Raw genomic sequence first — 27329 nt, 5'->3', positions numbered from 1 at the left:
CCGCTCGGCCCCAAGCGGCGGCAGGCCCCGCCCCCTTGCACCCCGTCCCGGCGCGCGCTCATTGGGCCGCGCTCAGTATCAACTTTCCGAGGGGGACCGTGCTCTGGACCGACCGCGCCCCCATTGGCCTGCGCTCTGAGGCCACGCCCCCTCAGGGCCCGCCGCTCCCGCGCTGGCCGGGAGAGGGGCCCCCCTGCTAGCGGCCCCCACCCACCCGCCCGCTCCCGGGCCTCGGTGGAGCCGCGGAGGGCCGGCTTCCTTGTGGGGTGCCCGAGCGCAGAGCTGCCAGATCCGGAAAGGGGCCACGTCTCTTTGGCTGGGTTCCCTGGAGCCGGTTATTCTTTAACGCACGACGGTCCGCCTCTCCCACCCTCATGGAGCCCCAGGGCTGGGTGGCCCGAGCCCGCTCTCGGTGTCCAGTCCGACCTTGGGGCAGCCACCCTGCCGGCCGGCTACACCCCCCTCTAGAACCAACCTGGCCTGGCGACACTACCCCTAATCTGGTCTCTCCCCACACTGTCTGCGGGCCAGGGTGACAGGGCCCAGGCACCCCAGGAGGAGGCAGCCTGTCCCTGAGGTCAGGGGATGCTTTGATTCCTTCCAAACAACCCTCCCGGGCTTTGAAGAAGAGCAGGCTGTGAGGCTCGCGGCGTTCATCCTCCCTGCGCTGGGCATTTATTAAGACGCTGGCAGGAGAGGCCAGGGCAGCCAGGACCCCAGACGCTCTCAGGCTGCCCTCTGCAGGGGACCGTGAGGGAAGAGGGACGCTGGAAGAAGAAACAGCTGTACTTGGGTGCTAGGGCAGGGAGGGGTTGGAGACCCCTGTGTGGCTGAGCCCCACAGGCTGAGGCCGGAGAAGCAGGAGGCCTTCATGTCTGATCTGTTAGCTCGAGCTGCAGGCTGCCGGCTTGAGCCCCCATCTCCTGGATGCTCTCATACACGTTTTCTAGGTCGCTGTGGGTACTCAGGCCCCTAAGTGGGAGGGCCTCGTAGTCCAGATTCCTCCCCCGAGTCAGAATTGCCACTCTGCTTTTGGGGTCCGGCTGGCCTAGGGCAGATCCTGCGTCCCTCCTTTTAGGCTTGCTGATCCTGGAGTATAGGATATCCACCTGGAGGAAGCCCACCAGGGATGGGTCAGCATCATCAACTCTGCCAAGGATCTACCCAGCTCCACCCACTGCACCCCACCCGACCACCCCACTTTACCTGAGTGGCTGGGGTCCCCTGGACCTTCCCCTGGTCCAGGCCTTGGGGACCCCGACCTGTTCCCTTGAGCTTGTGGATACAAGCATACTCAGCCACCACCGATCTGGCCTCAGGCTCGTCTCCGGCACAGCTGCTGGTCAGCCCTGCCCCTGCCCACACCATGGGGCTGGCTGCCAGGCTGGCCCTGGGGATGGCTGCCAGCCCCACATTGGAATAGGTGGCCTCAGGGCCCGTGGAGGGCTGGGCAGCAGCAGTAGTAGGTGAGGTCTGGGGCAGATCCCGGTGTGAGAAGGCGGCTGGGGGCCTGGTGGTGTCTCTAGACACCTCCAGACATTGTAGGCGCAGGAGATCCATGCTGGCAGGCCGAGGGGCTGGGAGTGAGGTCAGGGCAGAGGTCAGTTGGGGTGGAGGGGTGGAGTCTGACCCCAGCAGGTTAGAAGGTGTGGTACAGCAAGCCCCACCCACAACCTGGCTGCTCCCTTGGGCTCACCTGTGCGGTGGAGCGGGCCCTGGTGCAGCTCATGCAGTCTGGTGTCTGACTTGCTGAGGATGCAGAGGGGGGGCTGTCTCAGCAGTGACTGGGGGCAAGGAAGGCAGGTCGGTCCCCGCTGGCCCCGACCTGGCCCCCGGGACAGCCTGGCACTCACCATTTCCGCTGGCATCATGGTACCCTGCAGCCCTGCTGGCTGCCTCCGAGCCTGCTTCCTGGGGGCAAGAGGGTCGTCAGGCCAGGGAAGCAGAGTAGAGGTGCAGGGGTATCAGCCTCTGGTGAAGGGGGACCTGCCTGGAGCCCCACCCCCTCTGGCCACAGCACTGAAACAGGTTCCACATGGAACCCAGGCAAGGGAGGGACATACCTGTGGCAGGCTGCGCACAGCACCCACAGCCAGAGGAGCAGGGTGAGGCACCCTAGGACCCAGAGGGCAGGAGGGGCTGAGGGCACCAGTGGCCCCATCCTGTGTAGCCCTGGACTGGCCTGAGGGCAGAAGACAAGGGTCCTGGGGACTGGCTGAAGGACTGGCCACCCACCTGCAACCCCGCCTCGCCTCACAATGCTGGCGGTCTCCCGCCCTGGGAGCTCTGACTCAGCACACAGGAAACCCAAGGCTCAGCAGCCCCTCCTCCTAGAGGCGGAGGACGCAGCCTAGCGCCCACCTTCCTTTCCCGCCTCTGGTTGGGGGCTCCTGGCCAGTGTGAGAATGTGTGCTCTTCCTGGCCTCACGTGTGCCCAAGCCAGTGATGATAACCCACATGACCGCAGAGCATGGCCAGAGAGAACCTGGCCACGGCTCCACTGTGGTCACTACAACCCAAACCTGAGGCCTGGGGATGCCACTGAGGTCACACGCATGAGCCTTCAAGCCACAGGCCACAGACTCACCTGCAGCCCTTCCCTGCCCAGGTAAGGCCGTCTGAGGTGATGCCTTAGTCATTCACCACAGCTTGGCCCCCTGAGGGGCTGAAGAGGTGGGGGTCAGCTGGCAGAAAGGGGCTGCTTTGGGCACTGAGTACCCTCCCCCCACCTCTCCCTGGCTCTCCACCCCCACCTCCATTCCTGCTGCTGGACGTGTCTCCTTCCTGGGGCTTTAGCAGGGCTGCAGGGGATGGGGGTCCACTCTACAATCCGCAAAGCCTAGCACAGATATGGGGGGTTGGGGCTGAGTCTGCCCAGACCCAGGGAGTGGGCTTCCCCCACAGGAGGTCCCAGTGGCGCGACCTGGTAGGGGCTAGTCCTCCCAGGCCCCAGCCCTCAAGTGCTCCCAGGAGGGCATGCAGCAACAGGCCTGGAGAGCTGGCCAGGCTGGAGTTCAGAGGAGGCACTTACCAGGGCCACGGGTACAGGGCACTCCTCAGCCACCTGGGCAGGCCAGCAGCTCCCAGAGCAGTGGTGCCTGTGTGCAGCTCCCCCACTTCCTGCCTGTGTCTCAGATTTCGTCTCAACCCCCAACAGCAGCAGCCGCCACCACCGCAGCCTCACCCAACTGCTGCACCCCAGCTGGGGCCCAGATAACACTCAGTGGGTGTGTGCTTCGAGCCCCCATGGTTTGAGCCTACCTCTCTGTCTCCACCCACGAAGAGGTGGGCACACACTGGGAGGAGACAGGCCACCAAGCACCGGGGGTAAATCCAGGCTCTCACACCCACCGGCCAGGCCCTCCTGCTCCGTAAGCAGTGCTCTGAGGGCCTGAGCTGGCAGCCCTCCCCCCCCCCCGCCAAGCTCCACAGTCTGTGTGTGTTGGGCCACATGGGGACCCCCCTGGGAGACCAGGGAAGATGACAGTCCCCCTGGGCCCTCTGCCTCTGGGCTCACTGGGGACTCCTCCAGCTCAGCCCCACTGCCCCACGCACAGACACCTCTCCCCACACACCACAGCCAGCCGCGCCACCACTAAAAGACAGCGACAAAGTCACTTTAATGTCCTTGATAAGCAGACACTGGCAGGGGGGCTCTGTGGGCACATGAGCATCAAGACATGACCCCTGTACCCAATCTCCACTCAGCAATGTCCGCACACCCCGGCCTGGCAATAGGCTGACCGTGAGGTCTGGTCTGGGGGTGGCCTCTCTTCTGTCGGCATCTAGTTATTGGAGGACAGCAGGTCTTCCGGAAGCTGTGGGAGCTGGAGCCGAGCCCTGTCCCTGGCACGTGCTGGGCTCTAGAACTCTGTCATCTTCTTGTGGGTGTCTGCCTTCCTCTGTTCCCGCTGCAGGCCCGCTTCCTGGGCCCGGAGCTGCCCCAGCTGCCGCTGGGCTCCTGCCAGCTTCTCCTGCAGCTGGGCCACGGTCACGCTGTGCCTAGAGAGAGGCTGCCACTCAGCATGGGCTCCCGGGCCACTGCTACAAAGACCCCAGGATGCTGTGGCCCCTGCCAGGCATCCTCCCACCATGCAGACCCTCCTCAGACCCAGCTCACCACCTTCAGGTCAGGGCGAAATCCTGCAGATGAACTGCACTGGGCGCCCAGAGCAGGGCCGGAGGCATGGCCACCCTGGGGCCCATCCTCTGCCCCAAGTTGAGCCCCACACATACCGACCAGTGTTGCGGGCGAGGGCCTCCTGGATGCCCCGGATGTCCCGCTGGGCCTGCTCAATCTTCTCCTCGGTCTGGAAGAGCCGCAGGCTCAGGGCCCTCTTGGTGCCCTTGCTGGCATGGTACAGCTCCTTGCCACTCCTCCTCCCAGGGGTGGCAGCTCCTGCCTCCAGGGTCCCAGGAGCCTGGCCCTGCAGCTTCTCATTCAGAAAGTCAAACACGCTCCGAGGGGGCGGGCGGCCCCCAGGCCTGCCTCCTCTGCCCCGGTATTTTGGGGCCCGACTAGTGCCAGCCTTGCTGCCCTTGGTCCTCTTCTGTAGGATCTCTGCACACTGGTCCAGCGACTTCCCTCGAGGCAGCACCACAGCGTGGATGGGCTCCACCCGGCCGTCCGAGTGTCGGCCCAGACCTGGGGGCACAGGGGCTGGCACTGCTGCTGGATCCACTCCCACCACCCTGCACTGTGCAGAGGCAACCCAGCCCCTTCCCCAGGGCAGCACCCACTCACTCACCCTTGCCAAACTCATAGCCCATCTTGGCGAGCAGCCTGGAGCCGATGCCCCGCGTGTGCACCTCCCAGCCCGCAAAGGCAGAGCTGCAGGCCCCGTGGTCGGTGGCGCTGGGTTCCACCACTGCAGGAAACAGGGCAGGGACTTGGCCCAGCTGCACAGGGAACACCTGGGCTCTGGCCAGCGTTAGCCCAAGAGCTCAGTCCTCTCTCCATCCCAAGGACACGGGGTTTCAGAAACCACCAACACATGGGACAGCCCTACAGGGATGCCTCCCGTCTTCTTCCTCACTGACCCCTCAGGGGGCTGGACACTGAAGCTCCCCCGCCCATGGCTGTCTACACACCCCCCCATCCACCACTCGACCCCAGACCCCGAGCGGAAGCTCCAGAAGGAGCTGCTGCTTCCTGCTCTCTGTTCAGCTGGGCCTCCCCAGCAGTGGCCCACCCTCAGGTTGCACCATGGGGGACATGTTTGCACACGAACTCCTTGATGACAAGGGACAGGTCTTTGCGTCTGCAGGTTTGCGGACCTGCCCAGACCCCTCACACATGCTCTCATCCTCCCACCTCCTGTGGGGGCCTCCCTGTTTCTCCAGGCCCAACTAGTGCCCCCTGCTGTGCATCATGCACTAGGCAGAGCCCCCCTCACCCGCGGTCACGCTCTCTGCCTTTCTGCTTAGGTGGTCAAGGTCCCCACCAGCCAGGAACTTCCTAGGGAGACTGCTGCCCAAGATGCTCCTTGCCCTGTACCTCTGGCATAGCTGGAATCGTCCGGGTCACCACTGTCTGAGTCAGAGGATACTGCAGGCTCTGGGCGCAGTGGGGGAAGGATGCTGTCCCCCTCCAAAACGGCCTCCTTCAACAGCAGCGAGTCAAACTTGACTGTGTAGTAGCCGCTGTCCATATCTGGAAGGTCAAAGACAACCAGGTCAGCGGCTTCACAGGTGGTTGGAGACTCACTGGAAGTTGGGAGCAAGACGGGCCAAGGCCAGGGGCACTCTCACTCCTCTTGGGCACAGAGCAGGGACCTGACACCCAACCAAAGGAGTGGTCATAGGGGATTAACACGAATGAGGAATGGAGGGACCTTCCAGAAGGGCCTGAGGGAGGCCCATGGGCAGCCTCACCAGTGATCCGTGCTGGGTACCAGAGACCATCTGGTTGCTTGGCCAGACATGCAGAACCAGCCTGCAAGGAGCTCAGGTCCGGGTCCTGGAAGGGGCGCAGCTCATCCACAGGGACCACCTGCCCATGGGAGAACCTGCAGAGAGGGCCGCAGGAGCCGGGGCTCAGACACAGCCCACAGGGGGCATGTGAACCCCAGAGAACCAAGTCTAACTATCTGGGCGTAGCCCTCAAGGGAGGGAGAAACAGGGAAACAAAACACACACAAACACGTGTCCACACATACATACATACATACATACCATTTGTACACATCCATACACACACGTGCACACACTTGTGCTGTCTCACTCTCGCTCTTGGGATGGACATGGCCCCTCTGAGGATGAACCCGCTCTCAGCTTTCTGGGCCAGGGTGACAGTGTGGCGGGCACAGTGCCCCATCGGCTCCACCAGACACAAAGCCCCAGATGCAACCGGTAATCAGGGCAGGTGTTTGTGTGCTCATGTGGTGAGTCCTCCCCAAACCAATTAGCACAACCCACTTATAACAGTGGTGCCTTGACTTCCAGAGATCAGTGCACCAGTGAAATTAAAACTAAAACTGAGAGAGAGAGAGAGAGAGGAGGAAATGTGAGGATTGCAACCTTTACTTTGCCAAATAAAGACATGAGAAAACCAACCACATATCTACCCCTATGTGCCATCACTTCCAGAGGAAACTGCTTTAACCCCACGAGAGCAGAGTAGCCAGGACTGGAGCCCATGCTGGGCATGGCTGTTTCTTGAGGCAGGAATTGGTGGTGACAAAGAGGGAGAGGGAACCAAAGGTGGAAGGCGTTTGTCTGGCAGATACAGAGGGTCTCAGGGCAGCTCCTTCTCACACCTGGCTGTCCTCAGGCACCCAGGGAGCTGCCAATGGCCGAATGGCACCAGCAGCTGCAAGTCTGGGCCCCAAATGGACAGCAGTAGAGTCTGTGGTTAAAAAGCCCTGATCAACCGAGAAGCAAAACCGCTTGTTCAAAAGGGGGGACTAAACCCAGGTGAATGCAACCAAATACCGCCTTCGAGACACACACACTGGCTCACACACACTTTCAGACTCCTCCATGCACACAGATAGAGGCCTACATCCACAGACACCACCACTTAAACCTCTCTATAGGAACCTTCAGCAACATTAGAAACCTTAAAATTTGGTACATTCTTTAAACCTAGCAAGCACTTCAAAAAATTTTTGTAAAAAAATAATGGAAGTATGCAAAGATTTAGCTATAGGGATGTTAACCGAATACTAAAGACTGAGAAATAGCCTACATTTCCAACCATGGGAAGTAGTTAATGGCAAATCCATAAAATGGATTGAAGCCTAAGAGAATGGGGTAAATTGACAGATGGAATGAAAAGAGCTCTACGGGAGCTCCACGCATACAGAAAGCTTCACATTTAACAGGAAGTGTTGGAAACGAGTCAGGAAAAGAGGGACTGTGCGTTTCATAAGGAAACAACTTAAAATTGTTTTTTCATATTAAAAAAAAACAAACTTGCCCAGCCAATGTGGCTCAGTGGTTGAGCATCGACCTATGAACCAGGAGGTCACGGTTTGATTCCGTCAGGGCACATGCCCAGGCTGCAGGCTCGATTCCCAGTGTGGGGCGTGCAGGAGGCAGCTGATGGATGATTCTCTCTCATCATTGATGTTTCTATCTCTCTCTCCCTCTCCCTTCCTCTCTGGGAAAAAAAATAAATAAATAAGTAAGTAAGTAAGTAAGTAAATAAATAAATAAACACACACACATAAACACCTTCAAAATATATTTAAAAATTAAAAAAAAACAACTCCATCACCACCTCACAATAGTCACAGAAACACATGCCAGAGTCTCAAGCATGTGAACCCGAGAACAAGCTCTTAGGACTGCATTCCCCGAGTTCAGCTGGCCAGGTGCAGAGGTGACTGAATCGTTGCCACAGGAGAACAAGGCTAACACTGGGCAAACTGTCCAAACGCACCGCTTCTGAGCTCTGGAAGTTGACGGCAGCAGTGATGCCTGGAGGGGGGTGTCTGCAGCATCCCCTGCAAAGCAGCAGACGCAGAGGGTGGAAGTGGGGAAGACGGTAAAAACCAGGGCCTTGTGGCTAAAAGTGATGAAACCAATCAAAACTACCAGAGAACGGACAGGTCTGAAAGGGCCACAGAGGGCTCCACTCTGCGCACGTCCTCTCTATGGAATGGTGCGCATGAGTCAAGAGCTCTAAGACGTGCCAGGACAAAGGAAAAATGGGGGTGAGGGGGCGCTGAGCTAGGAATGACACTCCCAACTCACATAGATGGACTGGGAAGGAAGTGTCTGAGCACAGCCTCCGACTAAGTTCTGGCGGACCACTCAGCTGCAGAGTGCTGCCTAGGAAGCCAGATTGAAAAGTAAAATTAAATTTAAAATCTGAGCAGAGCCACCAGAGGCTGCACACTATGGCAGGTGGGCAGATTGTAAGTTAGGTCCAGAAAATGTCCTAAAATAAAACATTGGGAAAAACAATTCAGAATCCAGAGTTGCTAAAATATATCTGAAATGTCCAGTTTTCAATAAAAATTTATAAGACATGCAAACCAACAGAAAAGTGTGACCCATATTAAGGAAAAAAAGCAGTTGATAGGATCTGACTGAGTGGGCCAAGATGGTGAATCTAACAAAGACTTCAAAGTAGAGAGTATAAGTACGTTAAAGGAATTAAATGACAGTGTAATGATGACGATTCAATAAATAGGGAATCTTAAAAGAGAAGTATAAATTATATAAGGAATCAAATAGAAATTCCAGGGCTGAGAAGTCAATGCTGAAATGAGAACTCACTCAGTGGGACACTCTGGTCACCAGTCTAGCATATAAGAAGTGAGGAAGTCATCCCTCTGTCCTAAGAAAAAGTGCAATGAGTCCGGCCGGCGGGGCTCAGTGGTTGAGCGTTGACCTATGAAGCAGGTCACCAGAGACCTGGGTTTACGAGAAGAAAGAATTATTCAAAGCTTCCCTTCATTACTCACCACCATGTCACTAATGGCCTGTTTATAACAGTTCTTTGTAGCCAGTACTTTGTGTCTGGCTATCAAGAAAATAATTACAAAGCACACTAAAATACACCATATACCAAAATATGGATAATAGAATCCTAAAAAAAGAGGGAGAGAAAGGGACAGAAATAATGTTTGCAAAATTGAAGAATAATGGCTGAAAGCTTCCCAACTTTGATGAGAGATATGAATCTATACATCCAAGTAGTATAAAGTAAAAGAGACCCACACCAAGACAAACTGCTAAGACCCAAAGACAAAGACAGCATCTGAAGGTAGCAAGGGAAGTGGCTCTTCAGGGATGAGGATCCTCAGTAAGACTAACAGCTGATTTCTCATCAGAAACTATGGAAGCCACAGGCAGTGGGATGACATATTTAAAGTCTTGAAAAAAAAATGCTGTCAGACAAGAATCATATTTCTGGCAAAACTATCCTTCAGAAATGAAGGAGAAATGAAGACATGTAAACAAGAGCTGAGGGAGTTTGTCACTGGTAGACTTGCCTACAAGAAACTCTAGTCTGGCTGGCGTTGCTCAGTGATTGAATGTCGACCTATGAACCAGGAGTTCATGGTTCAATTCCCGGTCAGCCCACATGCCCAGGTTGCGGGCTCGATCCCCCGTAGGGGGCCTGCAGGAGGCAGCTGATCAATGATACTCTCTCATCATTGATGTTTCTAACTCTCCCTCTCCCTTCCTCTCTGAAATCAATTAAAAAGAGAAATGCTACAGGGCATTCTTCAGACTGGAATGAAAGGACAGACACTGGTCAGTAACTCAGGCCATATGAGCACTGGGAGAGGTAATCAGAGGCAAACAGAAGAGCAGTATTAAAATTTTTTGTTTGCAACTATTTTTCCTATATGATTTCAAAGACAAATGTATAAAGCAGTAATCACAAATCTATATTTCTGGGCACACAATGTATAAAGGTGTAATTTGTAACAGTAACAACATAAAGGGGACTGCATAGCAGCAGTTTTGTGTCCTACTGATGCTAACTCGGTATTGATTCAAACTAGATTGTTGTAAATTTACAATGTTAATCACAATTCCGAGAGTAACCATTAAGAAAATAACACAGAATTCTATGTTATTATGGGGCAAAAGTAGGTTTAGAGTTGTGAGTATGTGAAATACAGAGTTTATTCTTGTATTATTAGTTATTAATTATTGTATTATTTTCCATACAAGCAACTGTAAACCTACTTTTGTCCCACCGTGTTTGCAGAAAAGGAGAAAGGAATCAAAATGTTACAATGGGGACCTACCCGATTTGGCTCAGTGGATAGAGCGTTGGCCCGTGGACTGAAAGGTCCGGGGTTCAACTCCAGTCAAGGGTGCGTACCTCAGCCCTGGTCAGAGTGCATGCAGGAGGCAACCAATCTATGTGTCTCTTTCACATCAATGTTTCTCTTTCTTTGTCTCTCCCTGTCCTTGGGTGAGGATTGACAACAACAACAAAAAGACACAGTGGAAAAAACAAACACTAAAAAAGGCTGTAATAGAGGAATTGAGAAACAAAAAGATATGAGACACATAGGAAAAGAAAACTCACAGAGGCAAGTCCTTGCTTATCATAATTATTTATTTTGCATACTCTTCTTTTTTAATTAAATGTTTTTACTGACTTTAGAGCGAGGAGAGGGATAGAGAGAAACACTGATGAGAGAGTAACATTAATAAGCTGCTTCCTGCACGCCCCCTACTGGGGATTGAGCCCACAACCTGGGCATGTGCCCTGATTGGGAATTGCACCAGTGACTTCTTGGTGCATGGGACGATGCTGAACCACTGAGCCACACCAGCTGGGCTAACTTTATTTTTTATTTAAAAAAATATTTTTTATGTTTTATTGGTTTCAGAGAGAGGAAGGGAGAAGGAGAGAGAGATAGAAACATCAATGATGAGAGAGAGGGATGGAGCCCGCAACCCGGGCATGTGCCTTGATCGGGAATCGAACCATGACCTCCTGGTTCATTGGTCAGTGCTGAACCACTGAGCCACTCTGACTGGGCTTTATTCTTATTTTTAACTTAAAAAATAATTCTCACCTAAGGATATGTTTTTTTGTTTGTTTTGTTTTTAATAATTCTTTATTGTTGAAAGTATTACATGTGTTCCCTTTTTTCCCCCAAGGGATATATATATTTTTTAATTGATTTTAGAGAGCAGGAGAGAGACAGAGAGAAAGAAAAACATCTATGTGAGAGAAACATCAATCAGTTGCCTCCCATATGCCTCCCAACTGGGGATCGAACCTGCAACCTTTTGGTGATGGGAGGATGCTCCAACCAACTGAGCCACCGGGCCTGGGGTTGGCAACTACTTTAAATGTCAATGGATTAGAGAAACCAAGATGGCGGCATAGGTAAACACCGGAGTTTGCTGCCCCACACAACCGCTTCAAAAATACAACTAAAAGACGGAACGGACATCACCCAGAACCACAGGAAGGCTGGCTGAGTGGAAATTCTACAACTAGAAGGAAAGAGAAAAGCATACTCAGAGGAGGTGCGGTGCGGAAGTAAAATGCTAATGTACAGAGGTGCATGCGGAGAGGGCTGGCGGCTGAGGGCACGGTTGTCTTTTTCAATTGGGAGGGAGTCTCAGGCTCTGAGCTCCAGTTCCGGGCGAGTCTCTGGGGACCCAGACTCATACGGGAGAAGCGGGACTGTCTGGCATCGGTCGGAACTCGAGGGCAGCTTTCTCTCGGAGGTACTTGCAGCGATTGCTGGGACACTGAGAAGCGGGGCCTCTGAAGGCAGGACTGAGAGCAGCCATAACTGCTCGCTCCGCCCACCCTGTTGATCCCCTGGGACCCGCCCCACCCAAGCCTTGCACGGAGGTGTTTGCTGGATAGCCTCAGGCAGAGGCTAGATTAGCACCTCCCTAGAGCCCCAGGACAGAAGTTCTCCCACTGCAGACACAGCTGATTCTCACAGCCAATTGGCCTGGAGGTCAATCCCTCCCAGTGTTACTTACAACAATCAAGGCTTAACTACAACAAGACTGTGCACAAAGACCACAAGGGGGAGCACCAAGAGTGTCCTCCTCAGGTAATTGGGGAGGCTGAACCACTGGGCCCTAGAGGACACTTAGCACAGAAAACCTCTTTATCAACACAAGGAAGCATAAAAAAATGCAGAGACAAAGAAACAGGACACAAATGACAGAAATGGAGGAAAGCAAACTGCTGGATATAGAGTTCAAAACCACACTTTTAAGGTTTTTCAAGAACTGTCTAGAAGCCGCCGATAAATTTAGTAAGACCCTCGAAAAGACTGGTGAGACCGCCGATAAATGTAGTGAGATCCTCAAGAAATCTAGTGAGACCCTCGATGTTGTGATAAAGGACCAACTAGAAATTAAGCATACACTGAATGAAATAAAGATTATACAGACTCCCAACAGAAGACCAGAGGATCGCAAGAATCAAGTCAAAGATTTGAAATACGAAGAAGCAAAAAAACACCCAACCGGAAAAGCAAAATGAAAAAAAGAATCCGAAAATATGAAGATAGTGTAAGGAGCCTCTGGGACAGCTTCAAGCGTACCAACATCCGAATTATAGGGGTGCCAGAAGAAGAGAGAGAGCAAGATATTGAAAACCTATTTGAAGAAATAATGACAGAAAACTTCCCCTACCTGGTGAAAGAAATAGACTTACAAGTCCAGGAAGCACAGAGAACCCCAAACAAAAGGAATCCGAAGAGGACCACACCAAGACACATAATTAAAATGCCAAGAGCAAAAGACAAAGAGAGAATCTTAAAAGCAGCAAGAGAAAGAAAGTCAGTTACCTACAAGGGAGTATCCATACGACTGTCAGCTGATTTCTCAACAGAAACTTTGCAGGCCAGAAGGGAATGGCAAGAAATATTCAAAGTGATGAATGCCAAGAACCTACAACCAAGATTACTTTATCCAGCAAAGCTATCATTCAGAATTGAAGGTCAGATAAAGAGCTTCACAGATAAGAAAAAGCTAAAGGAGTTCATCACCACCAAACCAGTATTATATGAAATGCTGAAAGGTATCCTTTAAGAAGAGGAAGAAGAAAAAGGTAAAGATACAAATTATGAACAACAAATACACATCTATCAACAAGTGAATCTAAAAATCAAGTGAATAAATAATCTGATGAACAGAATGAACTGGTGATTATAATAGAATCAGGGGCATAGGAAGGGAATGGACTGACTATTCTTGGGGGGGAAAGGGGTGTGGGGGATGCGGGAAGAGACTGGACAAAAATCGCGCACCTATGAATGAGGACAGTGGGTGGGGAGTGAGGGCGGAGGGTGGGGTGGGAACTGGGTGGAGGGGAGTTATGGGGGGAAAAAAGAGGAACAAATGTAATAATCTGAACAATAAAGATTTAATAATAAAAAAAATAAATGTCAATGGATTAAACTCTAAATGAAATAAATTAGAAGGATGGATTAAAAGATTATTCAATTCTATGCCTCTATAAGAGACTCATTTTGTGTCAAGATAGGTTGGGAGTGAAAGGAAAGATAATCCATGCAAATCCTATATAATAAAAGGCTAATATGCAAATCAACCGAACCACAGAACAACCAGTCGCTATGACGTGCACTGACCACTAGGGGGCAGACGCTCAACACAGAAGCTGCCCCCTGGTGGTCAGTGCACTCCCACAAGGGGGTGCACCGCTCAGCCAGAAGCCAGGCTCACAGAGCCTCTCCCACCTCTGCAGCAGCGCTAAGGATGTCCGACTGCCAGCTTAGGCCTGCTCCCTGCTAAGCCATCAGTTGGACATCCCCCGAGGGCTCCCGGACTGGGAGAGGGCGCAGGCCGGGCTGAGGGCCCCCCCCTTCCCGAGTGCACAAATTTTGTGCACCGGTCCTCTAGTCTATAATACAGGGGCCCTCAAACTACGGCCCGCGGGCCACATGCAAATACAAATATTGTATTTGTTCCCTGTGGGAAACTGTTTATTGCCTTCACTATCTGATAAGCGTAGACAGAGTACCCCCCGAAGGCTGGGTGCCTTTGAAGCCCTAGCCAAGGTCGGAGCTAGGCGCCACCTCTGTTTGTCCAGACAGTGGTAGCTGAAACTACTCCCCCATTTATTATTATGTAAATCCTTGCTGATGGGCTAGTCTGCCTGTTACTAGGGGGTTGCCTGCCTAAGGGCTATGCTATGGGGGTATCCCAGATCAATAAAAGTTTGGTGAGGCCTGAGCACAGGAGGAAGTCCTTCCTCCTGAGTTGGACTTACTCGCCTGGTCCTCCAATATTTCCAAATTATCTGGTGTCTTTTCTCTTTCATTTGTGTGTGGCTCCGCTTCCAGGTCCTGAACCCTGATCCACGCGGGACGTGGAGGGAAACATTTACCAACAGTTCCCGTTTTGTTTTTTTACTTCAAAATAAGATATGTGCAGTGTGCATAGGAATTTGTTCATAGTTTTTTTTTAAACTATAGTCCGGCCCTCCAACGGTCTGAGGGACAGTGAACTGACCCCCTGTTTAAAAAGTCTGAGGACCCCTGCTATAATAATAAAAGTGTAACATGCTAGTTAGACCAGACATCCTTCTGGACGAAGCCGGGGCTGTGAGTGAAGCCTGGATCCTGGGTGCCTGCCGGAGGCCAGAGGGAGAGAAGCTTGGGTCCTGGGTGCCAGAGGGAAGCCGGTGCTGGCAGCCGGGGGAAGGAAGGCCTACTCTTGCACGAATTTCATGCATTGGGCCTCTAGTAGTACCATAAGCTGGGATGGCTACACTGGTATCAGACATTATAGACTCCAGTCAAGATAGAAAAGAGCAATGCTGTACATCTGAAACTAATGTAACATAATAGTGAATGTCAACTGTAACATCAGTGAAGAAAAAGATAAAAATACAATGATAAAAGCATCAACCGATGAGGAAGATAATATAATTATAAACTTTTACAACCTAACAACACAGTCCCAAAAATACATGAAATAAAAATTGATAGAATTAAAGGATGAAATAGGATAGGAGCTGAGACACCAACACCCCACTTTCAACAGTGCACAGAGAAACCAGACAAAAGACTCTGAGGAAAGAGAGAACTTGAGTGTGTCAACAGCATGGACCAGCCAGCCCTCCAGACACCCACAGAACAGGCCACCCAGCTGCAGAGCACACAGCCTTCCCAGGGACCAGAATATTCTGCAGGACAGGACGTTCGTGGGGCCTCAACCCGGGTCTCAATAAATTTTAAAATACTGAAATCATAAAAAGTACCTCCACCAACCATGGGGACTGAGTTTACAAATCAACAACAGAAGGAAATCTGGAAGATTCACAAATATGTGGAGATTAAGCAGTGCAGTCTTGACCAAGGGCCGATGAGGGGGTCAGGGGTCAGGCAATACTCAGTTGAATGACCATGGAAACAACACACGGAAGCTGTGGGCTCTGAGAAAGCAGCTGCAAATGCCTGCAGTAGGGAGGAGGGAAACCTCAAGTCCTTAAGCTCACTGTACACCTTAAAGAATCAGAAAAAGAGCAAACTGAACCCAAAGCAGCACAGGAAGAAATAGTAAAGGTACGAGTGGAAATAAATGCCATAGAAAAAAAAAAGGAAAAACAATATGGAATCAACAACCAAAAATAAAATAAAACAAAACTGACAAAGCTTGAGCTAGACTGACCAAGAAATAAGAGCGCACTCAAGAGACTGAACCAGGAAAGTGGGGACCTGCCGGGAGCCGGTCCATCCTTGCTGCTTGACACAGTCGCTGCAGGGAAGAAACATCTGCACAGCATATGTTTCAAGGGACCTGGCGTATATGGCATACTGTTCTTAATATGTTTGCTCCCCTTCTTGGCGCTATGTGTTTTAACCAAGGTCACCTCTCCGAGAAAGGTTGTTTCCCCAGGTAGGGATTTTTCCCTGAAGTTAGGGAGGGAATAAAACCCCTTAACTAAATGCCAGGCGGGTAGTTAATCACTTTAACTACAAACAATCACCCTTAAGCTTCATGATCTTTACTCCCTGGAATGGAGATAAGAAACGCCCTAACCTTTGGAATAGAAATTGATAGGATTAAAATCAACTGGTATAAATACAGATGTAACAAGACAACAGAACACAGAACCTAGAGACAGAACCTAGCAAGAGAACATGGCAAAAGATCCTGGACAGAACCTGGCTACAGAACTTTGCTGGAGAACCTAGACAGAACATGGCGACCGAACCTGGCTGGAGAACCTAGCGAGAGAACATGGCACCAGAACTTGGTTGGAGATCCGAAACAGAACTAGGCTGGAGATTCTGGCAGAAGAACCTGGCTATGATGATCACCTGAACACTGTCTCCGTGTCTTTCCTTCCTCGCTGACTCCGTCCACACCTTTGGGAACCCCTGGACCCGCTGGGGCTGGACCCCAGCAGGGACCTACTTCCCACCTTACAGGACACACAGGACTGCCAGAGACTGCTGTGAGCAACTCTATGCCAACAAATTAGGTAACTCAGATGAAAAGGGAAAAATAATAAAAACACACAAATTACCAAAGTAACAACTATTGGGGCCAGAGGCGCCAGCTAGAAGAGGCTCCCACTTGCCAACGGTGGACAATCTGCCCAGCAGGTGTGGCTCAGCGGTTGAGTGTTGACCTCAACCGGGAGGTCATGGCTCGATTCCTGGTTGTGGGCTTGATCCCCAGTGGGTGGGGTGCAGGAGGCGGCTGATCGGTGATTCTCTCTCATCATTGATGTTTTTATCTCTCTCCCCCTCTCCCTTTCTCTTTGAAATCAATAAAAATATATTTAAAATTTTATAAAAAGTTGGCACAATCTGAGCCTCATTAAGGATCAGAATCACAATAGACTGAAATTCATCAAATATATTTAAATCCATGGGTCCTCATCTTCTCAGGATGAAAGAGAACCAACTCATTGGTTCTCTTGTTAAGTAAACAAAACAGAAAACCCCAGCATTTCCCCACCTTTTCTGTGACTGAGCCACTGAGCAGCAAACCATAGACGAGGGAGGGTGTCTCCGTGTACCATTCCAGCTAATAAGTGAAATGAACCAACAGAAGGAAGAGATCTCTATACGCAATTCCAGCTGAACCCACGAACGGCACTGAGTACCACTAGTTGTTTACGAGACAAAGGAAAGCCAGTCACCGGGGCCTCCTGATGCAAGAACAGCACCTAGAGTCTTTGCCATGAATGCACTCAGGTCCCTGGACCCCACTGCCGGCCTGCGGGCAACAGAGGGGTGTGCTGGACTATACCAGGGGCTTCAATGCTGGCTCAAAGGGTCCGGTCCTATGCTTGCTTCAGCAGCACACATACTAAAACTGGAACAATACAAAGAAGATTAGCATGGCCCCTGCGCAAGGATGACATGCAAATTCAGTGAAGTGTCCCATATTTAAAATAAAACAAAATAGTCCAGTCCTTTGACAGGGGAACTGTGAGGCCAGGAAGGGCAGGGAGAAAGGATGCACAGCCACTCAGACACAGTGGGCCTGGCAGTGAGCAGAGAAACCAGTGTGCACACCAGTTTGTCTTGTAAAAGAGATACACACCAAAGTGCTAAGGACAGCCTCCCGGGAGGGGGAGGCATGGGACAGAGTGGGCGTCAAAGGATACTCCATGTTATCTATTTTATTGTTTGTAAAGACCCAAAGCAAATGTAAAAAAAACTCAGTCCTGGGTGGAGGAAGGGAGGTGTGTGGGGGGAGTCAGCTGGGCCTAAAGCCCTGCTGAAAAGCAGAGTAGCTCTGGGCAGCCTCAGTGGTCGGAGGGCCCCCTCCCGGGACTGCTGCACAGGTGAGTTAACATGTGAGAAAGAGACCTGGGAACAGTGCCCGGCGCAGAGGAAGCAGCTTAGAGGTGCAACCTCTAACCCTTGCATGGGACATCACGCAGGGAAAGTACAGAGACTCAGGCACAAAGGCCGAAAGGCTGAGTCCTCTGCTCCTTCATCTGTGCTGCCGACACGATGTGTCCACCGGGCAAACTCACGACACACTCTGACCTACCCACTTTTCTGCACATACACTAAACTTTAACAAATGTGTAGAAAAAGGAGGGAGGAAGGGAGGGAGGGAGGAGATATTTGCCAAATAGACTTGGAACCTAGCAAAAGCCTATTAAGAAATAGAAAGGCCCTGGCCGGTTTGGCTCAGTGGATAGAGCATCAGCCTGCAGACTGAACAGTTCCAGGTTCGATTCCGGTCAAGGGCACATGCCCCGGTTGTGGGCTCAATCCCAGTAGGGGTGTGCAGGAGGCAGCCCATCAATGATTTTCATCATTGACGTTTCTATCTCTCTCTCCCTTCCTTTCTGAAATAAATAAAAATATATATATTAAAAAAAAGAAATAGGAAGACTGCCCTAGCGAGTTTGGCTCAGTGGACAGAGCATCAGCCTGTGGACTGGAGGGTCCCAGGTTTGATCCCAGTCAAGGGCACTTACCTGGATTGCAGGCTTGAACCCCGGTCCTGGTCGGGGCATGGGTGGGAGGTAACCAATCGATGTGTCTCTCTCACATTGATATTTCTCTCCCCCCTTTATCCACCCCCCCCCCACTTTCTCTGGAAATGAAATATCCTCGGGTGAAGATTAACAACAAAACAAAAGAAAGAAAAAGAGATAGAAAGACCAAAGAACTAGAGACAGTTACTCTGAACTGTTGCCTAAAAATGTAAATTATCTACTAGGGATTTCAATAAATACTCCTTTCAGAGGTGAAGTAAAAGGAGCAAAATTGAAGTTATGCTCTAAGAGAAAGACAAAACAACTGTGGAAACTTGAACACAGATGAGGTTCTATGGTTAAATCTGTCGGGTATGATGGTGAACTGGAGACCTTTTTTATAACATCCTTAACAGTCAGGTGAAGGTGCATCCTGAAGTATTTATAGGTAAAAACCCAGTCACCCCTGCAATCTTCTTTAAAGGGGTCGAGGGGGAGAGAAGCAGGGCAGGGAGAGTGGATGAAACAAGACTGGCAGACGGGTGACAAATGATGAAGATGACAAGGTGGGAGGTCACCATACCACCCTCTCCAATTTTGTGCCTGGTGGCAGATGTCCATAATAAGCATAAACTTTAGAAGTTTAACTCTAAAGAATAAAACTGGTGACGGGGGAGGTCCCTTCTTTTCAACATAAGCTCTTCTACTCTTGATTTACCAGAGAAAATCCAAGGAAACACCCAAACAAGGACAATGGCTCGAATGCACCAGGGGCGAGCTCCCTCCTGCTGGCACTCTGCTGGACACACAGGGACCAGACGCCCGCACAGAGCCACGACCCCCTGTGGCTCGAGGGCCCAGGAGCAGAGCTTTACCTGCAGCTGTCCAGGAAGCGGCACTTGCCCTCCAGGAAGAAGGGACAGGGCTTCAGGGACTTGTGGGTGGGGTACAGGTAGAGGACCCGCACACCCGCGGAGCCGTCCTCTGCCTCTTCCGTGCCCACGATCATGGCGTTGTGATACTCCAGGGTGCCCCAGGAACTGTGGTAGGGGGCGTTCACCTTCGTCCCACTCAGCTCTCCCTCATCCTCCGTGTCCTCCCCTTCATCCTCCTCCAGTCCAGGATGGCTGGGTCCTGGCCCAGCCTTTCTTTCAGGAACAGTGTCCAGTTCTGCCCTGGGGGCTACTGGCGCCTCCATTGCTTCAGCAACAGCCTTCTGGAAAGCCAGGTACTCGGCGGCGTCCTGCTCTGGGCGCTCTCCGTCCAGGGTGGCCAGCAGCTTGCTCTTCCGGACAGACACCAGGCTGGCCTCGGTGAGCTGGATCAGCTCCTTCAGGTCTCCCTGGAGCTGGCGCAGGTCGGCCAGCTCGGCGGGATCCAGGCCGGCACCCAGGGCCAGCTCCACCTGCTGCAGCTGGGCGCCGTAGGTCCGGAGCGCGGTCTGGAGGCTCTCCTCGTCCATCACGCGGGGGACGGCTGGTTTCCCGGGTCGGCAGGGCGGTCCTGGGTCCTCACGGGGGTGGTGGGAGCAGAGCTGCAAGGAAGGGAAGCCAGGTGAGCCCGGGATCTGCCGCCTGAACTGCCAAGCCGCCGCCCTGAGGCTGACACCGAGCCCGGGGCCGAAGGCTGCACTCGGGACCTCACCGATCTCTCACGACGGCCCGCGGAACCGTGTGCGCTCCTCCCCCGCTTGAGGGACGAGAAACAGGCTCGAAGAGACTATCCGCTCCGAGTGGCCTCGGCTCCCTTCCCGGCCTCTCGGCCCCGCGTCCCCCCTCCTAACCCCGAGTCCGCTCAGGACGCTGCCCCTCGGCCCAGCCTCCGCCTGGCCTGCCACCTGTGACGGGTGGCCCAGACCGCGCCCCTCGACCCGGGCCGGGAACTTCCTCCGCGCAGTCACCCGGCCGCGCCATAGAAAGGCGGCCAGCCTCACCGGCTAGAGAGGCACGGTACCCGGCTTCCGGCACCGTAGCCGGCCAGCTCTTCCTCCCGAGTGCCGCCGCAGCCGGAAGTGCCTATCGCAGGGGCCGCCGGGAGAGCTCCTACCTTCCCCGGGCGGCCGGCCGCTTCCCATCGGGCACTGCGCGGAGCAGCGCGGGTCAGCGTGGGGTCAACGGGTCAGGCGCGCGGCGGCTCCGGCCCGGGCGGGCGCAGGTAGGCCGGGGCTGGGCGCCGGGCCTGATGCCGGTGTCAGGGCGGGTCGGGGCGAGGGCTCCGGGGCCTCCCGCTGCCGACCGGCCACTGCGCCACACCCGCCTCCGAAAAGCGGGGTGTCCCCGTATGTCGCCTGCAGGGCTCCTGCCGTGAGCCCTGCGCCACCTGATGGGCGGGACCGAATTTGAGCGAAGGCGCGGTGACCCCCGTCTGGCAGGGGAAGCGAGTCTCTGGCGGCGCCAAGCGGGAGTGAAGTAGTGGGGGGCGCCCTGCGCTCCGCAGGGAGCTGTAGGCGGTGTTGGAGGCATTGCGGGGCGGGGCCGCAGGACGGGAGGCGGGGCCGCAGGACCGTGGGCCGGGTTAGGTCGCCAGGGTGGGGAGGCTGGACGGTCCCGGGCCCGGACTCAGCTCCCGGCACCCTGGCAGGATGTACACGCTGCTGTCGGGGCTGTACAAGTACGTGTTCCAGAAGGACGAGTACTGCATCCTGATCCTGGGCCTGGACAATGCCGGGAAGACGGTACGCTTCCCCCTGGCCTGGCCCTTGCACTGCCTGCTCCGAATCCAGTCCCCATCCAAGGCCTTGGGACACCCAAATTCATTCCCCACCCAAGGCCATGGGACAGTCCCCGCCAGCTGCTTTAACAGCAAAACGTCTCTTTGCGGAATAAGCCCGAGGAGGGACATGAACGCCTCCCGCCTGTCTCTCCCTGTCCCGCAGACCTTCCTGGAGCAGTCAAAAACCCGCTTCAGCAAGAACTATAAGGGGATGAGTCTCTCCAAGATCACCACCACCGTGGGTCTGAACAGTAAGGGCGCTGAGCGCGGGGGGTGTGGGTCTGAACAGTAAGGGCGCTGAGCGCGGGGTGCGGGGGTCTGAACAGTGAGGGGCGCTGAGCGCGGGGGGCGGGGTCCTAGCCCAGAGGCCCTGTGGCGTCCTTCGAGGCCACCCGCTCCTGATGGGCCCACCTCAGGAGCACGGGAGCGGGGTGCTGTTCGCAGGGGAGCGGTGAGACTGTGTCATGGACCGGGGCCACCTCACCGGGACTCTTCTCTCCCCAGTCGGCACCGTGGACGTGGGGAAGGCTCGACTCATGTTCTGGGACTTAGGGGGGCAGGAGGAGCTGCAGTCTCTGTGGGACAAGGTGAGACGGATGCACAGGCCACCTGCCTCCCACGCCATTTCCCTCCAGGTGGCACCCTTGTCCAGTCCCCGCTTTTCCAAAGGGCCTCAGACTCACCTTCTTTACTTCCTGTCAGCAGCTTGGTCACCCTCTTTGTTCCTGAAGCTCCCCCCATTCTACCCTGGCTCCTGCAACAGTCCCCTGAGGGTGAGGATCCACTTCCTTCCTTTGGGCGTAGAGGTGTTGCTAATGAACATAGGGTGAGACCAGGTGGCCCAGAGCCAGAGGTGGGGGGCACAGTGCCGGCATGCTCAGCAGCTTCGGCCTGGCCTCCCCACTTGGCCCTTCTCTCCGTTCCGGCTTAGTAGCATCCTCCAGAGTCAGGCCAAGATGTCCTCACGGGCCCTCGCCACTGTCTCTTTTGACACAGGGTTTGGGCATTTCTGAGGCAGTGGTGCCCTTCCCCGCACCCCAGGCACGGGGGTAGCAGCGAGGAGGACAGACCCAGCTCCTGCCCGTTGGCAGCTCCCTCGGTGAACTGGCACGATGGGCATGCTGGTCTAATGTTGGGGGCACAGGCATGTCTTCCCGACACTCACTGGTGGCCCATGTGTTTAGAACTGAATGGCAAGGTCCTGATTTCTGGTTTGATCCCAGCAACAGGTACCCAGTCACCCTTTCCTGCCCCCCCCCCCAAGTGTTTCCTCCCACCTTGACTTCCAACCAAGAGGGCAGCTTCTGTCTGTGGCCAGAAGGCTTGGCCATTAAAGCTCTCCTGAGGCAGAGCCAAGCTCGAGCCTACACGTCTGAATCCCAGACCATGTGGGGAGTGAACACAGATCCTGACCTTCTGTTGTAGGCCAGGGTCTCCAGAGCTAATATTGAGGCAGAGGTTGGGATGCAGGGTGGGTGTTGGGGGTCAGCACCTGGGAAGGGAGTGGGAAGGTGCAGGACTGGACAGGGCGAGGTCAGCCTGGGTGGGGGCCAGTGGGGAAGCATTGGAGGCAAGTTGTTCCTCATGCTGCCCAGGTGGGCCAAGCTGGCCAGGACTCCCTATCACCTGGTGGGCCACCTGGTAGGCTGCCCTGGGCAGCTGTGACCTGGTAATGTGGGTCCTGCAAGAGCCAACAAGGGTCTGTCCACTTGGCATCCTGCCCACCACTGGGCAGTAAGGCCTCAATGGGTGACCGTTTCTGTGGAGGTCTCCTGTGCCACTTGAATTCACGCCTCTGCTTGGGGGATGGCTCCTCCAAGTCCCAGGGCTCTGTTAAGGGGAAGCTGGAAAAGGGACAGGAAAGGGAGGACTATAGGCTGGCTTTGCAGTTGGTGTGGTCCCCCCTTAGCTACCACTTGTGTGTTGGTGTGGCCTCCTCACGAGGGTCTGAGCCCTCTTTCTTGGTGGGCCCCATGGGTTCCTCAGGTGCTTCCTAGCCCCACTGTAGAGTGGCACCCCACCTCTTGTGGTAGGGTCCGTTACGCCCACCAGGATGGGCTCTCTGCCAAGATGCCCAGGAGGCAGCCAGGGTTTGTGGCCCAGAGGGTCTCCTGCTGTGACACTGCAGTGACCAGCTCTGCCGAACCCAGCGCCATAGGGTGGGTGGCCGAGCCCTGTGGGCAATGGAAGTGATGAGCAGGGCCCATGCCCCTCCCCAATGCCTAGATAGGCCATGTCTTCCCACACAGGGAGACCACCTGGCGCTTGGCCACAGGAGGACTTCTGGCCTCTGTCCCTCTAGGCTACACCCAAGGGACTGGTGTGTGTCCACCCAAAAGCCACGCTTGAGCTCTCTCCTGCTCCCAGTGGTTTTGTAGGTTCCCCCACATGGCCATGGGTGACACAGCCATTGGGTTGGGGTGTGGCGGGTGTCGTGGGGGTGGGGCAGCCTGCTCACACTCCACCTCAGCTGTGTGCTCATCACTGAGCCGTCACCCTACCAGGGCCCAGACACGCTGGGAGTGTAGTCTTCTGTCACCTCGTGGCTGTGTGCGATTCTCACCGGCTGCCAGCCCCGGAGTGAGTGGCCTCCTTTCTGCACAGAGGCCTCTCCTGTGGGCCCGCCAGCTCTGCCAGCAACAGGCCGGTGTGCCCGGAGCAGCTGTAGCCGCACGTCACTCAGCATGCAGGCTGGTGTGCAGGGTGCACAGCCTGCAAAACCCAGGGCCGCCTCTAGCAAGTACCGATAAAGGCTTGTCTTGGATGGGGCAGGCGTCACTCTCAGGAATGTTCCAGAGTGTCCTTTGGCTTGCTGACCACTGGGTCATCCTGCCCAGTCCACAGCACAGCCTGGCTGTGCCGGGTGACAGGCAGGAGGGGTGGGGCCCAGTGGCAAGGTTCTGTCGTCTGCTCCCCAGTGTGGACATGGCCAGGGCTCTTTTCTGGTTGGTGCAGAATGTGGACTCGCCAGGTCTGTGGCTGTCTCACTGGTGCCCCAAGCCCAGGGAGTCCATCTCTCAGAAGGCCCTGCTTTTGTGCATGTGTCCCACTCGCCCCCACAGCCCCGGGCTCTGGCAGGTAAGAGTTGGCAGGGGGCTCCCGTGACCCTTGCTGTCAGCAAGCCCACGGCCGACCACCCTCTGGCACCATCCAGAACACACAGCTCCCAGCTCAGCTGGCTTGGTCCTTGGCCCTGCCATCCGGCACAGGGCACAGAGCTGCTGCACAGGTGGCACTGGCCTAGCCCTTGGAGGCCTTTCTTGGTTTGCTTTCGGTGCCAGTATGAGGCCCCACTGGTGCGCTTCACCTCCGGGTCTGCTTGGGGACCGGCTTGGTCTGGGCTCCTCCAGCCTCCAGCCTCCAAGCCCCATTTCTCCTTTCGGGCCACCATCAGGCCTGTGGTCATGGGTGGCTTTTAGGAGCCGGCCCTGAAGTAGGATATGGGATACAGCCCCTAGGAAGTGGTCAGCAAGTCCTTCCTTGAAGGGGCCTGTGGGGCGCACCTCCACTCCACTCTACCTCCCCACCCACAGAAGGCACCCCATATAAGGGTCTTGCAGTTGGGGGTTGGCTGAATGCCCATGGCTCACCCCCTGCCCCTTTGCCCTTCCCCAGTACTATGCTGAGTGCCACGGTGTCATCTATGTCATCGATTCCACAGACGAGGACAGACTGTCGGAGTCCAAGCAAGCTTTCGGTGGGTACAGCCCAACCGGGGCTGGGGGGCTGTTCATGTCCAGTCCGCACATTCCATGTGTCTGGAGCTGGGCCATGTCAGGTCAAAGGGTCCTGGCCATAAGGGAGTGTCCCCGCCTGTGAAGAGGGTGGTAGGAATGTATGGACTCCTTGGTGTGGCTGGGTGGTCAGGGGGACAAAGGGGGAAAAAAGGGTGCTAATGCCCCCTCTTGCCTATTCCAGAGAAGATGGTCATGAGCGAGGCTCTGGACGGTGTCCCCATCCTGGTGCTGGCCAACAAGCAGGATGTTGAGGTGAGCCTGCCCCCACCTTCCTCGGACACCCTGCATGGCGGTGTCTGCCCCAGGTGCACAGAGCTCTCCTGAGGCCTCTCCGGGCTGTGCAGGGTGCTTTCTCTTCTACGGGGGTGGGGGGTGGGGGGGTGGAGGGGGTAGCTTACATCCTGTCTCTCTGCAGCCCTGGGAGACCCAGATGACCCGCAGAAAGCTCTGGAGAGAAGACAAAGGTGGTATCTTTTCAGGGCGGAGTCAGCTGACGCCAACCTGTCTGCTGCTCTTGGAGTTGGCAGCGGTGCTAGCCCTACTCCCAAACCAGGGGCTGTCTGGGGAGCGACACAGGCCATTCTGGGGACCACCAGTCAAGGGCTGTGCGCAGGGTGGATGTTTACAGCATCCTGAGGGTGCATCTTAGTTTGCTTCCATCCGCCTGCTCGTAGCTGTCTGAGGCCACTCACCAGGTAGGACCCTCCTGGGCAGAGAAGCCCTGAAGGGCCCACCTTGGCCTCCCATCCTGTTCTCAGCCCCCATCTTTGAGCTCTGGCAGCTCTAGGGACTGCCCTGGGGGCCAGTTTCTCTGATGCCAGGAAATGGCCTCAGGAGGGATGGGCTGTGCCTTACAGCCTGCCCCCCCACCCCCACCCCCCAGACTTGCCTCTCCATCCCGGATATCAAGACTGCGTTCAGTGACTGCACCTCCAAGATCGGCCGGCGGGACTGCCTGACCCAGGCTTGCTCAGCCCTCACGGGGTGAGTGGGGCCCTCACCCTGCCCCAGGGTCCCGGGTCGCCCCACCTCATACCTACTGTCTCCACAGCAAAGGGGTGCGCGAGGGCATCGAGTGGATGGTGAAGTGCGTCGTGCGGAATGTGCACCGGCCGCCGCGGCAGAGGGACATCACGTAGGTGCAGCCGGCACCTGGAGCACGTACAGCTGGTGCCTGAGCCAGGAGCACACCTGCCAGCTGGAGCCACCAGTCCCGGGGCTGGGGCTGGCTTTGCCTTTGGATTTTTTCATTTGCTTTGTTTTTTCTCTAAGACAGACTTTCGTGTCCTGAAAAGTGTAGGTGCCCGGAGGCTTCTGCCAGGGGAGTGGGGGCAGCAGGGCCCACTCAAGGCCTGGTTTTCAGCCCTGTGGGTGCCCTTTGGAGCTGCTTGCCCCAGCCTGGCCTGGGTGGGGCTTCAGGAAGCCCGGTTGGAGGTGGGTTTTCCATCCACAGCATGCCCACGAAGCTCGGCCTCTGCCTCCTCTGATCATGGAGGTGGGCTGGGAGTTGGTGTCACCTTGAAGGAGGCCTAACCCACATCCCCGAAGGCCTGCAGGTCCTGGGCTCTGGTGCAGCCCCAGGACTGGCTAGGTGCGATCTGCCTAGCCATGTGGACCCTGCTGCCACCACCACCACCGGCCCACGTCAGGGAGCAGAAAGCTGGGAGTGGGAGGCCCCTAGCGCACCTGCCACCACCTGGGACAGCCACGGCTGCCAGCTCAGGGATGCGTCAGGGACGTGGGGGTGTTGGGAGGTGGGCTGGGTCCCTATGTGGTGCCTGTGCTCCCAGCTGAGCGTGAGGGGTGCATCCCCTTCCAGGCCTATGCCCAGCAGCGCAGGCCCTCCAGGCAACGCTGGTCCTGGGGCCCCTCTTCACATGGCCCCTGTGGGAGCAGGTGACCAGCAGCCTGGCCAGGGAGCCTGTGCAGAAAATAAAGACAGTCTGCGTGGCCCCTGTGTACCCTTCTCCGAGCCTGTGTTGTGGCCACAGCCCAAGGGCGTCCAGGCCCTGTTTCCTGCTGTCCTGGGAATGGCTGGGCCATAGCCAGTGACCTGCTGGCTTCATGTTCCAGGGAGGTCCCACCAGCCTCCCCTCCCTTCCTTCCTCCCTCCCCAGAGGAGACCTGAGAGGAGCTGCTGGGAAAGGGATGAGTCAGGGATGGGGCTGGGGACCCAGTGGCAGGGGAAGTGACTCATGGGAAGTCCTGGGCCTTTTGGGAGGTGGGGGCAGCTAGGGCTGGGAGTCCCATCCCCCCACCCCTCCACCCACCCTGAAGCCTTTAGTCCCTTCTTCCCTGGGTTCCCTCATGTGAGGGTGTGATCCTGCCCCGAGGGAAAAGCCATTTCCCAGAAAGCATAGTGGGACACTGGTCTCCTGGGAAGCCTCCTGCGGAAGGGAGTAGGTGGACTCAAAGGGAGGGGGCAGTCCGCTAAGTCTTCTTTCACAGCAGAGCCCCTGGACTTGTGACCTTCCTGGGCACTGCCACTCCTTGATTGGCCTGAC

At 55.1% G+C, this 27329-nt stretch overlaps 3 protein-coding genes and 1 non-coding gene across 14 annotated transcripts; 2 read left to right on the top strand and 2 right to left on the bottom strand.

Moving 5' to 3' along the window:
* Positions 1-648: 648 nt before the first annotated feature.
* On the bottom strand, positions 649-3508 carry LIME1 (Lck interacting transmembrane adaptor 1). 2 transcript variants are annotated; one of them, XM_006104209.3, is made up of 5 exons: positions 2064-3508; positions 1854-1911; positions 1697-1784; positions 1207-1577; positions 649-1109 (listed from the first exon to the last, which is right to left on the bottom strand). In XM_006104209.3, the coding sequence occupies exons 1-5, from the start codon at positions 2159-2161 to the stop codon at positions 870-872; spliced, it is 855 nt and encodes a 284-aa protein (XP_006104271.1). In that variant the 5' UTR covers positions 2162-3508; the 3' UTR covers positions 649-869. The 2 variants fall into 2 exon arrangements, with proteins under 2 accessions (XP_006104271.1, XP_006104270.1); XM_006104208.3 differs by having other exon boundaries at positions 1697-1911.
* Positions 3509-3601: 93 nt separating this feature from the next.
* ZGPAT (zinc finger CCCH-type and G-patch domain containing) lies at positions 3602-20545 on the bottom strand. 6 transcript variants are annotated; one of them, XM_023745520.1, is made up of 7 exons: positions 20423-20545; positions 19252-19910; positions 5875-6008; positions 5498-5653; positions 4749-4868; positions 4237-4669; positions 3602-4002 (listed from the first exon to the last, which is right to left on the bottom strand). In XM_023745520.1, exons 2-7 carry the CDS (start codon positions 19836-19838, stop codon positions 3864-3866), a joined length of 1569 nt encoding a protein of 522 aa, XP_023601288.1. In that variant the 5' UTR covers positions 19839-19910; positions 20423-20545; the 3' UTR covers positions 3602-3863. The 6 variants fall into 6 exon arrangements, with proteins under 6 accessions (XP_023601288.1, XP_023601285.1, XP_023601286.1 ...); XM_023745517.1 differs by having other exon boundaries at positions 20310-20444; XM_023745518.1 differs by lacking the exon at positions 20423-20545 and adding an exon at positions 20214-20371.
* LOC111823561 lies at positions 17228-17331 on the top strand. The gene has a single exon (XR_002826608.1). It is a non-coding gene; the product is annotated as a U6 spliceosomal RNA (small nuclear RNA).
* On the top strand, positions 20443-26784 carry ARFRP1 (ADP ribosylation factor related protein 1). Of its 5 annotated transcripts, XR_002826602.1 has the most exons (10): positions 20443-20530; positions 20957-21050; positions 21252-21339; positions 21593-21675; positions 24044-24166; positions 24704-24785; positions 25007-25077; positions 25305-25439; positions 25709-25809; positions 25877-25900. XR_002826602.1 is itself a non-coding variant. In XM_023745522.1 (9 exons), exons 2-9 carry the CDS (start codon positions 20958-20960, stop codon positions 25962-25964), a joined length of 729 nt encoding a protein of 242 aa, XP_023601290.1. In that variant the 5' UTR covers positions 20443-20530; position 20957; the 3' UTR covers positions 25965-26096. The 5 variants fall into 5 exon arrangements, 4 of the variants coding, with proteins under 4 accessions (XP_023601290.1, XP_023601289.1, XP_006104268.1 ...); XM_023745522.1 differs by lacking the exon at positions 25305-25439 and having other exon boundaries at positions 25877-26096; XM_023745521.1 differs by lacking the exons at positions 25305-25439; positions 25709-25809 and having other exon boundaries at positions 25877-26784.
* The last annotated feature ends 545 nt before the right edge of the window (positions 26785-27329 follow it).

Source organism: Myotis lucifugus, unplaced genomic scaffold (assembly GCF_000147115.1).
Source record: "Myotis lucifugus unplaced genomic scaffold, Myoluc2.0 scaffold_555, whole genome shotgun sequence".
NCBI classification, from domain to species: domain Eukaryota; kingdom Metazoa; phylum Chordata; class Mammalia; order Chiroptera; family Vespertilionidae; genus Myotis; species Myotis lucifugus.
The sequence above is the reverse complement of the archived record's forward strand: the minus strand, read 5'-3'. Positions and strand labels throughout refer to the sequence as shown.

Excerpts from the sequence above, each read along its gene's own strand:
- LIME1 (XM_006104208.3), bottom strand. The coding sequence starts at position 2,161 with ATGGGGCCACTGGTGCCCTCAGCCCCTCCTGCCCTCTGGGTCCTAGGG. Across the intron at positions 1,578-1,696 it reads GGGCCCGCTCCACCGCACAG|CCCCTCGGCCTGCCAGCATG; the intron begins GTGAGCCCAAGG and ends CCTCACTCCCAG. Across the intron at positions 1,110-1,206 it reads AGGGGACCCCAGCCACTCAG|GTGGATATCCTATACTCCAG; the intron begins GTAAAGTGGGGT and ends GGCTTCCTCCAG.
- ZGPAT (XM_023745520.1), bottom strand. The coding sequence starts at position 19,838 with ATGGACGAGGAGAGCCTCCAGACCGCGCTCCGGACCTACGGCGCCCAG. Across the intron at positions 6,009-19,251 it reads CGCTTCCTGGACAGCTGCAG|GTTCTCCCATGGGCAGGTGG; the intron begins GTAAAGCTCTGC and ends CCCTCTCTGCAG. Across the intron at positions 4,003-4,236 it reads CTCGCCCGCAACACTGGTCG|GCACAGCGTGACCGTGGCCC; the intron begins GTATGTGTGGGG and ends GCCTCTCTCTAG.
- ARFRP1 (XM_023745521.1), top strand. The coding sequence starts at position 20,958 with ATGTACACGCTGCTGTCGGGGCTGTACAAGTACGTGTTCCAGAAGGAC. Across the intron at positions 21,676-24,043 it reads TGCAGTCTCTGTGGGACAAG|AATGTGGACTCGCCAGGTCT; the intron begins GTGAGACGGATG and ends TGGTTGGTGCAG. Across the intron at positions 24,167-24,703 it reads ACAGCCCCGGGCTCTGGCAG|TACTATGCTGAGTGCCACGG; the intron begins GTAAGAGTTGGC and ends GCCCTTCCCCAG.